The sequence below is a fragment of the Pleurodeles waltl genome, chromosome 7 (assembly GCF_031143425.1).
Source record: "Pleurodeles waltl isolate 20211129_DDA chromosome 7, aPleWal1.hap1.20221129, whole genome shotgun sequence".
NCBI lineage: Eukaryota > Metazoa > Chordata > Amphibia > Caudata > Salamandridae > Pleurodeles > Pleurodeles waltl.
Window position 1 is genome coordinate 89,633,786 of NC_090446.1, and position 15,016 is coordinate 89,648,801.

General features: G+C 43.7%; 1 protein-coding gene across 3 annotated transcripts in view; it reads left to right on the forward strand.

Moving 5' to 3' along the window:
- Nucleotides 1-15,016, forward strand: part of SCNN1A (sodium channel epithelial 1 subunit alpha) — an 84,429-nt gene that overhangs the window by 44,074 nt on the left and 25,339 nt on the right. For 2 of the 3 annotated variants that reach the window (XM_069243125.1, XM_069243126.1), the window contains exons 2-6: nt 5,037-5,353; nt 5,755-6,025; nt 7,931-8,124; nt 9,268-9,377; nt 10,465-10,628. In XM_069243125.1, coding sequence (XP_069099226.1) covers nt 5,046-5,353; nt 5,755-6,025; nt 7,931-8,124; nt 9,268-9,377; nt 10,465-10,628 — 1,047 coding nt within the window. In that variant the 5' untranslated portion in view covers nt 5,037-5,045. Of the gene's footprint in view, nt 1-2,612; nt 2,723-5,036; nt 5,354-5,754; nt 6,026-7,930; nt 8,125-9,267; nt 9,378-10,464; nt 10,629-15,016 lie in introns of those variants that run through there. The other variant, XM_069243127.1, reaches the window with a different exon arrangement.

Below are 15,016 nucleotides of genomic sequence, written 5' to 3' on the forward strand. Positions count from 1 at the left end.
CCTGTCTCACCAGCACTCACCTCCCCAACTTTGTAGGTGCAGCACGGGGCCCAGAGAAGGCGTCTTAATGTTCCTCACTTTCACCTTGATTCACCCGAAGGCAGGTGGTGACATTTGGACCCAAATCAGCTGAGGCTGACAAAAACCAGTCTGACGAAAACATACATTTGTGCACTGCCCAACGTAAACGCCGTCGTCTCCAAGCACTTGGGAGAATTTAGGATTAAGATTCGGTGGCACTGGGGTCTGAAATCCACTTGTGAGCTTCTCAGTGCTCACAAGTGGATAGCAGACCTGTTCAGGAAGGTGAGTTGGAATTACAGCGTGTGCGCCCATTCAGTCCTTGGCCTCTGAGCTGCCACCACAAGCAAGAGCCCTACTTTTGATGGCAGAGATGGATTTTCATTAACCCGGTGTCACGCTTGAGTGAATAATTCAAAAGCAGGTATTTTCAACAAAGTGACATTGACGGTGCGACCACAACATGTATGCAAGATTACGCATGTGTGTGTTATTGCCGGAAAGATGGCTCAACCAGTTAAACTTGCTCCTGCAATAGTTGTGATCTGGAAGGCTGGATTATGAAATCTGGTGGGGTGAACGTTACCTTTAATCCTTCTCAATGATATATTGAACAACCGCAACGTGTTATTTAGGGAGCTTCGAACAATAGCTTGAACAGTTCTCTATATATCTGGTGTAACGGAAGAAGAAACTAGTAACAGTGTACTAACAGAAACACGCAAGTGGGCGGAGTTTACTGTTTTTGGACATTGCACATGTTTTAAATGTACCTGTAATTACACGTAAGCTTTACTGATAGGGTGACCAGATCTTGAGGAGCAAAAACCGGGACAGGTGAGACATAAAAGAAGGACTAAAGACTTTACTCTCACTATTTTTATATCTGGCCTGTCCCGTTTTTTTGCGTAGCTTTACGAATGTGTGCCTATACAGGTGAGTTATATTTTTATATACATATACACACACACACACACACACATTTAAAAGACTACATATATCAAATTAGCTATGGCTTGACCTCCCACCCTGCACCCCCAACCCTACCCCACCCACCTCTCTCTGCCTCCCATTCCGTCTCTCTACCAGGAGCAGACAAGGGACTGTGTTGCCTGACAGTAACGGATAATATACTTTAACTATTTCATACTTTGTAGGGGTTTTTAACCTGTGCTTCGATAGGTGATCTGACCTTTGTCCCCAAAAGCGGGACATTTATTTAAAATTAAGAGAAGCGTTGGGACACCGGGACAGTTCTCTAAAAATCGGGACTGTCCGGGGAAAATCGGGACGTCTGGTCAACCTATTTACTGAGCCACAGTAACAATGTGTTTTGGAAGCATAAAGGCAGAACACTTTAGTGCACTGCGATCAGCTCTGCTAACTTCTAAGCTCCCAGTTTTTGAAGCCTATTATTCAATGAAGCAGCGTCCTTGTACAGAAATAAGGGTTCTGCGATCACAGTAGACCCGTGTAAGGTACACACGCTAAGATGCAGCCAAGCACACTCTATAAGTGCCTTTTGTTGTCAAAATAGCAGCTGAAAAGCCATATTCCGAGGACAGCATGTCAAGGTGGATACAGGATTACGTAATTGCTGAAATATTCCATATTCGGATCAATGGGATCAATATAAAACGTATTTGCTTGAAATGAAAAAAAAAATATTTAACATGGTCCAACAGTGCCATACTGGTTGTTTAGTGACACTGACCCCTCTTATGTCTCCGAAACACCAAAGAGCATTATAAACAACACTACTTGTAAAAGAATCCTCCGAACAGGCACATCTATGTGGTTCGAATTATGTATTGCACGCAGTTGGCATCACACAGGGCCGTCTTTAGGGCGGTGCGAGCGGTGCGGCCACACCGTGTACTGACCTGGATTGGGGGTCGCTGACCTCAGGGGGGGCAATAACTTATGAAACTTGTGATTTAAAGGCACCTGCTGAAAATTTCCTTGTGGGTCCAGCCTTCAGGAAGTGTTTAAAATGCCAAGATACCCCTAGTGATTAATGTTCCTGCTAGGGAGAGAGATGGGAGTTTTGTCTAGTGCAGCTTTGACTCGCCATAAAGTAGCATAGAGGTTTAATATGCCTGCTGCAAAGAACAGAATTGTATTTTATGTGGATATGTGATTGGATTAGTAAAGCCAGTCTTTACAAGCGCTTTAACACAAATTAATGTAAATGAAAGGGGGGCTATGGAGAGATGAGGGGCACTTTCACCGAGCGGTTGTGAGGGAATCCGAGGAGGTGGTCATGGGGTGTGGGGTGCCAAAAAAGACTGCCGTACAGGGTGCCCCCAGTGCTGAAGCCGGCCCTGGCGTCACATAGCCAATTTTGGCATAGATTGACATCATTCTACTTGAAAATGGCTGTAGTGCAAACCCATGCTACCAATTCCAACACTACGCCGGCTGTTCCATGGCACTGATATACCATAGGTATGTTTTGGCATACTGATTATTGCCTTCCATGTCAGCAGACTGGCATCTTTGACCGCCTGATTATTCTGCTATCAAAGTTCAATCAGCTGTTGTTGGGTCTCGATTAGTATTCAGAGTATCTGAGCCACTTCTCGCCCACAGCCTTTAGGGGAATTAAAGTGGTGGCATGAAAGCAGTGTTAGGATTGGGCGCAGGGCAGGCTGGGAGCCTGGGCCTGCAGTGGAGGACCAGAGCGGAAAGGAGAGGCCCGGTAAGAGAGGTCGTTTTTTATTTATTATATTTCTATTTTGTCTTCCCCCGCCACGCGCTGCCCCTTTTCCCTCCCGCGAGCCACGACTGCTTCACATGTCTTCTGTCTGCCACCAGACGCTCTATTCTCGTGCACCAAAAATTAAAGTCAAAACATGAAAGGGAAAGAGACACTCCTATGGTGGATGAATTGCAAAATGTGAAAAAAGAAACCTTGGTAACAGTCCTGGCTTCCCCACTTGACCAAACAGTGTCTTCTTAGGCAACTGGTTAAGTTCACTTTACCTTCTTTTTTTCATTACCACATATGCGAGCCGCTTGAAACACACAAGTTCAGGATGTGTGCCGTACAAAACCTTCTTTTGTATTTTATTTTCTATAATGTTGTTCCATTTATATAACACACAGTGCTACACACAAGTAGCACCAGACAAGTGACTTGCTTCTTGGCTCACTAAGGGCATTGTTTTCAGAATGGGGGCCGCATGAATGTTTCCAAGATCATCTTTGAAAACTATCACTATAAATGCCTCTCAATGTAGTGACATAATCTGATCTACTAAGGTAAAACGCTCATGCAGGTTAATAAAATAATTTTTTTAGAATTTTGCTGAGTTTATCACGTTTAGTGCAAGTTGTCTTTAAAACTAAAGGTGTTTGCTTCTTCACCATCACTTTAGTTAAAATGCGAATAAAGTATCCCCATTTCACAGCTTTCTGAATGTTTTTGCTCTGTCAAGTGAATAGCAGTCCAGTGATGCTGTTCACCAGGGGCCGCAATTAAAAGTCAGGACGGCTCCGTGCGACCCCTGGGCCAAAGGTTGAGTAACCCTGGTATAAGGGAATGGCTTTCTGTCCAAAACTTCAAAGTTCAAGTTTCATATGAATAGTTCCTTCATACTAAAATTTAGATTCACAAATATTATGTAAATTTGAATAAATGCAGAGCAGTAACTATTCATAGTGTGGCAGGCGTGGTGGCACCTGTGCCCAAGAGTTGTGGAAGAGAAGGGCAACCCCAGTTTTGGCTATGTTTTTTACTGGTCAGCTAGCTGGGGTCATTTTAAGGTGTCACCTACAGACAGCTGCTATTGAAGAGGTATTGTGGCCAGTTTTAATACTTAAAGTGTGCTTTAGGACAGTGGTTCCCAAACGTTTGACTTCTGTGGACACCCACTTTTTCACTACTGGAACCCAGGGACCCCCACTGAATCATTATTGGAATCCGGGACCCCCCCCTAAGTCATTACTGAAAGCTGGTGTCCTAATCTGTTAATATTACTTAATTTTCTAACCAGTCACAGACCTCCTGAGGAAGTTTAGTGGATCCCCAGGGGTCCCCGGACCACAGGTTGGGAACCACTGCTTGAGGACATCCCATTGCTTACCATTGGTTGACTTTTTTCTTAGTTTCATTTACTCGCATCTCATTTAATGGCTTTCCTTCCTCTTCTCGTGTGCCCGCCCCCCTACTGTCAGATTATAGCTTCTTTAAAACATTTTTCATTAATGGTTATTTTCCTTCCACGACTCCGCACGAGGCAACTACTTCTTCCTTTTGTTTTTCCACTGCTCCATTAGTTTGTGTTTTCTTGCTTTCCCACGTGTGCTGCTTCCAACTCACATTCCCGCAAAGGAGTGCACTTAAGTCCCAGGACCGGGGTACTAGGGCTGCCGGCCTGCCCCTTTATTTATATATTTTTTATGTTTGCCATTTTATTTCATGCTGCATATATTTGCTGAAAATTAATGAAAAAAACAATCTTGCCAAGGCCACACCTATTTGCTTTACTGCTACCCGTTAACAATCACAAAACCACACATCCGAATAATAATTCAAAACGAACACAAAAAGTGCAGTGTGATAAAGTGCAGTTTTACTACAATAAAAAGTGCAGAACAGTATTTACATTAACGCCTGATTCAATCAACCATCACACAGATAATTGCAAAGAAAAACAGCTCTTCGGGGGTTACCTAGGTACTGCTTGATAAGGCGGGCATGATACCAGCCAGCTGTGTGTAACGCTATGTGGCCTGGTCTCCTAAAGCGTAACTTGAAATGCTTATCAGAAGCAGAGGAGGCTTCCCTGTACCACAGTGCGCATCTATGTGGTGCTGTCCATGAATTGCCACGAGCAGGTGATGGAATGGGCAGCTTAGAGAGAACCTCTGCTCTTAGGAGGTGGAGGACCTCCTCTTTCTATTTTGTAGCATCTATAGCTCTACAGGTGGCCCCACCAAATTGTGTCTTTGTTGCATCATCTCCAGAGGACCTTCCTCCTCTGACAATGTCTGTTCTTCTCCCCCTGCAGTGAGCCAAGATGACGGAAGAGAAGAAGAAAGAGAAGGAGGGCTTGATCGAGTTCTACTCGTCCTACCGTGAACTCTTCGAGTTCTTCTGTAACAACACGACCATTCATGGTACCATCCGCTTGGCCTGCTCACCCAACAACCGCATGAAAACCGCCTTCTGGGTGGTCCTCTTCATCGCCACCTTCGGTCTCCTCTACTGGCAGTTTGCACTCCTCTTTGGACAATACTTCAGCTACCCAGTCAGCATTAATATAAACGTCAACTCTGACAAGCTTCTCTTCCCGGCCGTCACTGTGTGCACGCTGAACCCATACAGGTGGGTGGTGTCCGCAAATGAACCAACATCCCAGCTGATTTCATGCACAATGCCAATATCTACGGTCAGATGGGGCAGGCTCATCACCTGAAAGGTCTTTGTGTGTCTAGATGATCCCATGCAGCCATAAGTCCACTAGAGCGACATTTCTTACGAGAGATCACATTATCAGGACCTCAGTTTCTACAAGCTGGAGGTGAACTAGGAGGAGCTCGCTGTCCCAGGACAAGCTCAGACCGATGTTGTCATAAAGTGCTACTCTTCATTCACAATAGGAAAAACCCAACTTCCCAAATTTCACTATACCAAGTCCTTCACATCTGTAGACATGAGGTCCACAGAAATGCATCTGGGGGTATTGCGCATGCCGCAGGTAACTTCTGTTGCTCTTGTATTTTTAGGTACACTGCCGTGCAAGAAGACCTGGAGGCACTGGATAAACTCACAGAACAGACACTGTATGATCTTTACCAGTACAACAATACACAGATGAACAAGCCGCACATGGCCACCAGGAGACGGCGCCACAGCACAATGCTCCAGGCTTTCCCGCTAGAGAGGCTGAGTCCCGAAGAGACAACAGGAAGTCGTGTTAAGAGAAGCATAAGGGCAGCAGTCAGTGAAAATGAACTGCCCATGCGCCGTAAGGATTGGAACATCGGGTTCAAATTGGTGAGGCCTAGGGAAAATATGGGAAAAGTTGGGGTACAGAGGGACTTCTGGGGCAATAGTACGAAAGCTGATACAGAGTAATATTTCTGTTGTTAAGGGTGGATGGTATGACATACCAGAAGTGTGATGAGGTGTGGATGGGACATGCAAGAGATGAATGGGAGTGAAGATGTGGAGACTGATTAGGACATGGAATGGTCCAACTTTACCCTCTATGAAATATTCAGGGCTGGTTTTCTGCTTGGCATATACATGCTTGTGCCCAGCATGGCTGACACTGTACTGAATTCAACAACTTTTCTTTTGATACTAGGACCCCTTTGTCCTCCTCCTGCTCTGTATTTCCTTATGTTGTAGATCATCACTTCTGCTCATTGGGCATGCTTCTCCCTGAGCATCTATCCTTGCAGAAGGACGGCACTTCAAAATTCACAGGGAGTTTGCAATTACAGAATAACCCATTTTATTCTTTTTATACAAAGTAATGGATGTTAGATGATTATTTAAATGAAATAGTTTTTTTGAATGAAATCAATTCAAATTAATAAAAAAAAAACATTACAGAAGAAATGGAACACTATTCGAACTCTATTTTATATTTTTGATGGAAAAGCATAATGATCAAACCTGATCACTTCGTGTAGGAAAAGAGGGATACTCTACTTAATTCATGAAAATTACAGGACTGATAGTGGGCTAGGAAGAAGGTAGATGGTGGCGAGGTCCTGTTTTCTCATTTGGTCTATTGGCAAGGCACATTTACTTCTTCAAACCTGATTCAGCTGGTCAACAGGGAATTACAGAGGAGTAGGCATGGCTGCAGCTGTACGTCTGTACAGTAGCATCAAACCCAAAAATATACAAATTAAAATACATAGAAAAGGGATGATTTTAACCATGTTTTCCACAGAAAAAATGTCCCTTCAGTTTGTATGGATGGTGTTTTCCCATCTCTTTCCTCGAGATGGAGCACCATTAAGTTTGTTCCAGAAAGTAAGTTACAAACTCTTTGCTTCACTCTCACTGAAGATTTCTCATCTCCTTGCTGTAATGCAATCCTTGTGCATTGTTTCCGCCACTTGTTTTTTGGGAGTTCTCTGAATGGCGGAGAAGGGTGTTCTTTTGTCACTTTTTTAACAAGTTTGTTTATTTAGTTTTTTTAACAAACATATAACAGGTAGATCCATGTGTGTACAAGGCTTTTACATAGTACTTATGGGGATCAAAGGGCCCACCTCATCCTTGAACCCTAAAAGCCCCCCACCACCTTAAACTCCACCTATGCCTGATCCCTAAAACACCCTCACCATCTCTAAACTCAACCCATCCCTGAATCCAATAAACCCTCACTACCTCTCATCTTCACCCGTGTGTGTGATTTTGGATGTTTTCTTGACATTATCTTTCTTTTAAAATGTTTCCTTTAATATCAATTTTCGATTTATTTTCATCTCCTTAAATTTGGGTTTCTGCGATTTGTTTTCCTTCAGTGTGTTTTTTTCAGTGACATTTTTCCATTAATTTACATACTTCAGATTCAGCAAACTGCTTGTATCGAACACAGCGAGTTGAACATTGCCAGGCAATCAATATGCTCAAATATAACAAACATCTGATCAGGAATCTCTTTTCTAGATGGTGCTGCCAGAAAGACAAATTTTCCCACTCTCAGTTTCTTGTCTTGATAATGCTACCCCCTTCAAAGTAGAAGTGTCATGGACATATACGTTTGGCCAAAAATGGGTGACGACAATTTAGGATTGCCAGGAAACATGGTGGTGAAAACACAGAAAACCACAGTACAGACTTGGCTTGTTGGTCATTGTGGTCTTACCTGTTCTCCTCTCTTGCTGGTTGTTGGCCTACTGTTACCTGTAGTAATAACTCTTTTCATTACTCTTCCAGTGTAACGACAGTGGGGAGAATTGTTTCTACCAGAAATACTCCTCCGGGGTGGATGCCATCCGTGAGTGGTACCGTTTCCACTACATCAACATCCTGGCTAGGGTCCCCTCGTCTTCTGGAACCCCACTGAATGAGGAGCACTTTGAGAGTTTCATCTTCTCCTGTAGATTCAACGATAACGCCTGCTCGGAAGGGTGAGTGGAGAACGAAATAAGGGGGAAGAACGCGGGCTGGAAGGACGTGGCTAAAGTGTGGGAGGTCAGGAGAGAGAGGGGTGGAGACAGTACAGCATATGGATTTAGGGAACAATATGGGAGAGAAGTTCAGGGAATTTAGGAACAAGATGACTGAGTAGGGAAGGTGATGCAAGAAACATGAGAGTTAGGCCCTCATTATGACTTTGGCGGTCTTTTGAAAAGACCACCGAAGCCGCGGGCGCCAACGTACAGAGAGTGCTGGCGGTATGTTTGGCACCACATTATGACATTTCTGCTGGGCCAGGGGACGGAAACAGCGTTTCCGCCCGCTGGCCCAGTGGAAATGTCACCACAACATTGAAGCCAGCTCGTAATGGAGCCAGCGGCAATGTTGAGGTGCGCCTGGTGCAGCAGCACCCGTCGCGCACTCCACTGCCTGTAATTCGGGCAGTGGAATGCGCGATGGGGCTGTTCATGGGGGCTCCTGCAGTGTCCATGCCAAGTGCATGGGCACTGCAGGGGCCACAGGGGCCCCCGAGTCACCCATACCGCCAGCCTTTCCATGGCAACTGCAATCTTGTAGCGCTGCTTGCAGCGCTGCCCTGGTGGATTACAACCGCCGGGACCGCCAGGCTGCAGACTGGCGGCAGCCTGGCAGTATCGGCGGTATTACCATTGCGGGATCACCATGGTCCTAATGTGGCGGTAAGTACTGCCAGGCTGTTGGCGGTACTACTGCCACATTATCGCCTCCCGCCGGGGTCAAAATGACCCCCTTAGTGATAGAGAGGCAGGGCCGGACTGGGAAGCCAAAGCAGCCCTGGCAATTTTGTCAGAACAGCCCTTGCAAAAACAGCAGCTGAGTGCAAGTGTGAAGCACTGGCTGGTCCCGGGAGGCAGTAATGAGAGAGAAGGGATTATGCTGGCTTGCTGCTTTTGTTATTGGGGGCCGATATTGCAGCACCGTTGCAAACATTAACAAAACCAGGTCCCACCCTTCGGGCCTCCTGGGAAAACGCTCGATGCCCGGTCCAGCCAGTCTGGTGCTGGAGAGGGGCTCTGAATTTTATGCCTTCCTTCTTGATATATTGTTACTTCATGACCACCTGAATACTGACCAACATCTTGTCTCTATTGCAGGAATTACACACACTTTCACCATCCCCTCTATGGGAACTGTTACACGTTCAATGAAAACCGCACTACCAAAGTTGAGCCCTGGGCATCCTCCATGCCTGGTATCAAAAATGGTAAGTACGCTAGATATATCAGAAATTGGAGAACAATTAGGGGAAGTAAAGAGTTTAACATGTAATGTTTTATCGTTGTTTATATGGAGCTGCCTTTCATTTAGCAGTATTTTCATTGCACCTTTGCCTCTCATCCTGGGAACAAAACTGTAGCTTGTGCTAAGATTACTGGTCAAACATATAGAGTAATTACTGTGTTTTAGTATAGGATAATGTTACAACAATGTTCATGGCTGCTCAGTCACCTTTACTTGCTTGCTTTTTCATCCAAATACGTTATATTGCATTTATTCAATATCGACTTAGTGGCCCATCAATTACTTTCTCTGCTAAAGTTCAAGATGACCTGTGTCTGGAAATTATGAATTTGTTTAAGTAGAGGGCTGCTCCATTTAACCACTATTCATATTTCTGATTCAGAAATATGGAACCTTCTTTACCTAATGCAACCCACATCTTGGGAGTGAACCAGGCAGTGGATTCAGGAAACTAAAGGGCAAAGGTGCATATATTGAAGTGTGAAGGCATATTAGACATCTATCAGAGGTGACACTCTACAGGCTGTTGCCCCAGGAAGCCATGAAGACTGTGTTAATCAGCAACATAACCATCTCTTAGAATGCGCTCAAGGGTCTTGCACAAGGCAGACAAACTGAGAACTAGAGAAAGGAATACCAACTTCTAAACATTGTTTCAGTGTGTAAGGGGAGAGGATGAGGCTTTGAGCAGAATATGACTTGTAAGGTACCTCTAACCCTCAAAACACAAAAAAAACAAAGCACCTCAGTCTGTTGCCAGTGTCCTATAGTGTTTTCACAGTTAATTGAAGGAGGAGCAGAATCTAGTTCGGATTTTTCCCTCAACTAGAATCAATTCTAAGGGGACAGAAACTAATTTATGGTTAGGGTCATCTCTTCAAGTGCAGAAACCAAACTCCATTCCAGGAAACCCCAGAATCCACCTCTGCTTCATCTTCTCCATTTATGAGGTCTTACCTAGTGTCTCTACAACGCGTTTGGTAGTGTCATGGTCTTTCCACCTTCCCATGCATTCCGTGATGTTTCATCTCTTCTGTCTGTTTACACAGGTCTGTCACTGGTGCTAAAGACTGAGCAGAAGGATTACCTCCCCCTGCTATCCACCACGGCTGGTGCCCGAGTGACTGTGCATGAACGCGATGAGCCACCATTTCCTGACGATGGGGGCTTCAACATCCAGCCTGGGGTGGAGACCTCAATCACCATGTCTAAGGTAGAACAGCAAGAAGTTTAAGCAGTGCTTAAGTTGGAAAGGAAAGTGTGCCGGTGCCCAAAGTTCTGCTAAGTAGCCCACACCCAGTTCATTTAAAGTTGACATGTCATATAACAAGGCTGCTAGGCTTAAATACGGCAAATCATCTTTAGTACCCTACCAGACACTCCTTGGCCTTTAATCTCAGGTTCCTGTTTTCTCCCTTTGTGACAGTTTTGCCCCTAATTCTTTTGGTCCATTTTTCTTATCTGTATGTTTTCCTTTGCTCATGCTTCGAAAATATCTGTTGCCACAGAGAAGTGCCGGTGTCCCCCATGGCAGCCATCAGCTCAAACTAAGCACTGAGCTTAAGCAACAGCTAAACTGGACTTCATGCCATGCCCACACAGTACCTACAGAAGGCTGTGTGTGAGGCTGACTGACTCATCTTTTTGCTATCTTGATGCAAGGGCTAAAGTGAGTGTCATCTGGCCAGATTGTGCTGGGTATTTCACAATTTTATGCAACCCCTGTTCCGCAGGTGAGTATTACATGCCCTCCTACGTGGCGCTAAGGAGGATTTCTAGATGTTGGCTCTGCCCTGCAGAGGAAAGGCCTATCTTGCCTGGTGCTCTTGACTAGGATCATAGCAATGGTACAATATATTTGCACACACACAGACAATCCTCCTCTTTTCTAGATTATTTAGAATCTTGCCTTTATCTAACAATCAGGGCATAGGAATAAAATCTACTCAAACACTAATAATCACGCTATGATAATTGGGTGCCATGCCTCCATGCTTAATCAGCAATCTTCCGATCAGGGTTGTCTGATAGATTATCAATGCTTAAAATATCTTGTAGACAGAATATTGTGTCAAAAATATCGAGGACCGAATAATTGAGAAGGTAAGTGCAAATAGGTAAGTATGGATTTAAGATTCTTAATGGCACAACTATGTACCTTGACAATATCTATATTGTGAAGGTACACATATGTTGAGTTAAGTATAGTAAAACTTTCCTTACCCATAGACACTTACCTTCATTATATTTTAGTTCCTGATGCTCTTGACGCAATATTTTGCCACACAATATTTTTCACTTGATATTTTGCCCGAACACAATGCTCATTTCATCCGGATGCTTTTCCTTACCATGCATCTTCCATCCCACAGTATCTCAGCCAGTGCTGTCACTCTTACACTGTTTATCTCTCTCATACCCCACAGACCCATCTACATCACTGTGCACCCTACTCTGGTGCACACAGAAGGTGCTGATCTCCGAGTTTCTTCCTCTTAATCTCTTGGCCTACTTCACTACTCCCTCTCACTGTCTCTCCCGCCTGCTCTCTCTCTCTGTCTCTTTCTGATCTCTTTCTCTCTCAAGGGTAGCTGTAGAGAAGGGTCCCTACATATAGTTGTGGTAAGGAATGATAATGCTAAAGGAACCTTCCTGCCTATTGTAATCCAGTTTAATGGGACAAAAATCAACACCCCAACATGTTATCCCTTATCTCACCCTGTCTAGAAGGTCATAGATGCTTTGTATCGGCATTTTGTGGTTACGCAACAACAGATCACAAAATATCTCCGAGTCTGTGGCAAAATTCCTAGATAGAAAAAAAGAATCATTGCAGATCAATAAACACAAATTACAATTCCTGAAATCATTTAGGTGTATTCTTCAAGTATTCAACTCTTTTACTTTCACCTTCCATCTTATCATTATGTTTCACTCCAGGACTTCCTTCCACAACCCATTTATTCTTCCAGTGCACTTTAGAGACAATCTCTCCAGTTGCTGATGCCATTCTCATACCAATCTTCTTGGCTTCCAAATACTTATATTGTTCTTTTTGTACATATTAGGATTTGTATATGTATGTACGTATTTGGTATTTGCATAGCATGAACATACTCGAAAAGGCAGCAGAGCGATGTAGTGGGTTAAAGGCTAGCCTACACTCAACGAGTGATAGTAGAGGTAGCTGGATATTGGATTGTTACTGCATTGGGACATTGAATTCTTTGAAGAGGTGTGTTTTTAAGTGTTTCCTAAACTGCAGCAGCACTGGGCTGGTCCTTACAGACATGGGGATGTTTCTCCAGATCCTAGTTCCATAAATCATAAAGGCATGTTGCCTTCTTTTTTCTCTTTTGCACCTCTTAGTCTTTTAGGGCCTTATTACGAGTGTAGCGGTCCGAGGACTGCCACACTTGCGTTGACTGTCGGACCGTCACACTTCAGGCAGTCCGACCACCCAATTACAACCCTTGCGGGCAGACCACAGTCCCGTGGTGGGACCGCCAAACTCCTAATGAGGCCCTAAGTCTTCAATCTGATGGTGTCCTGGGCGTGCTCTCTAAAGCAAACAGGCTAAAACTTGTTCCATTGTTGGCCAACCTGCTGCTGGCCCATACTAATTCTGCCACTGTGTTCTTACAGTCCGCCCTCTTAAACAACGCCAATTAATGCCTTCCCCTGTGCATTCTATCATTAATTATTTTGGCCTTATTTCTAGGTGCCCAATGTCTCAACTCAACATCTTAGCAAGTAATCTACCATATCATTTTCTTTTCCTGGTAATGGACTGTGCCACAAAATGAAACCTGTTCATACTCATTACCCATCTCAAAATCCTAGGCATTGTTCCACTGAACCTTTTGTCATTAGTAAATGAATCAAGAGCTTTTAATGTGAATGCATTTTAAAAGGCGCGCCTCGCAAATATGTTCCAAAATGGTTGACACCCTTAATCCACGCCAACGCCTCGCTTTCCAACACTGTTTTTTTCATTCTCTGTCATCACTAATGATGCATATGCCACTGTCACCTCACAGCCCTCCTGTACTTCTGTGGGAATTGAGCCTTATACTTTGTTTGCAGCTGTCATCAACATTATGAACTTCAGTGCTTCAAAGAATGTGAGGAGAGAAGCATCAGTTATGCCTTTTAGTCTGTGACAATCTATTCACTCTTTTCATACAGATCCCATTTCCTCAATAATCTTGTCATAACCTAATTATCTTTTCAAAATAGGAAACCATCTACTGGAATATTATTCCACTAGCCACAGATATGATCTCAGTTACTCTTCTTTGTCTTAAACACTCATTTTGTTATTGCATCCATATACTTTATGCATCTTTTGTCTTTGTTAATGTGTGTCCTAAATATTTCACAGCAGGTACTTATATTTGATGTACTTGTTATGGTGTTGAATGCTTCTCATCAGAAGCTCCAGCACCAGTCTCAACCATCAATCTTGCTCCTACTCTGTAAAACAACCTACCTAAATATTATCTTGAAAATACAAAAATACATCTCCCGTTGAACTTTATATGATACATCCATAGGATACAGTAGGCAAAAGCTTTGTTCCTCTCTGGAAGTGGAGAAGCACAGTGACGTGCCCAAGGGATGTGATTTCGACAACAACACAACTCAATGAGGTCACAGTCCTTGGCGACAAGTGTGTAACCTCTCAATGTCATTGTGTTGGCTAAGTTTGTTTTCATGCTTTTATTTAAGTAGACATGCATGTTACTCCAGAACTGATAACTTGCTTTTGCTTTTATAAGAGTGGAGTGGAAGGAATTAAGGAAAGGTGAGGACAGAAAAAGTAGCAATTTAGAAGGTACAGCATTTTTTCCAGCAGCATTTTAGCGTGTCCTCTTTTTGTGTAACTATGGTGACTAATTGTAGCCATAAATATACCTATTGTTTTAATTTGCATGCGTAAATATTCAGACCAATAATGCATTATTTTCAGGGTCAGGTGCCAACCGAAAGGCATGTATATTCATCTTATTTCATAATGAAACTTAATGAAAGATATCAAATGTTCTGAGGATGATTATAAAGCCACTTGATGATGGACAGAAGACAAATCAGAAAGGGAGATCCCTTCCATGTACATGAGTATCTGGAATACTTGGTTTAGGGTGACCAGGTTTCCAAATATTAATAACTATCTCTGGTCTTTACAGATGGAGGGCTATTCACAAACTGCTTTTTGTAGTATGCTTTGTAGTACTACGAAATGCTGTTCTCAAACCCAGGTACAGAGTTAAGCCTTCGCCTCTCCTATATCTACATGTGCAGAGATCTCTGTCCTGCCTGCAGAGCCTTAGCATATATCGATATACATTTTAGTAGTAAATGTAAAGGGGGCACAGGGACGTGGCTGGATTATGGGGAATACTTACAATAGAGGAGGGATTAGGAAGGAGGAAGGAGGGGTTTAGGGAGAGTCAGGGAGGGGTTTAGGGAGAGACGCCAACCCACCCACAAAAAAGTACGTCCATAGCTATCCACAAACTGCACTATTTTAATTACTACAGGCAAAAAGTGACCCAAAACAATAGTTCCTACTCCAGCTCTGAGCTGGAGTAAATCTAG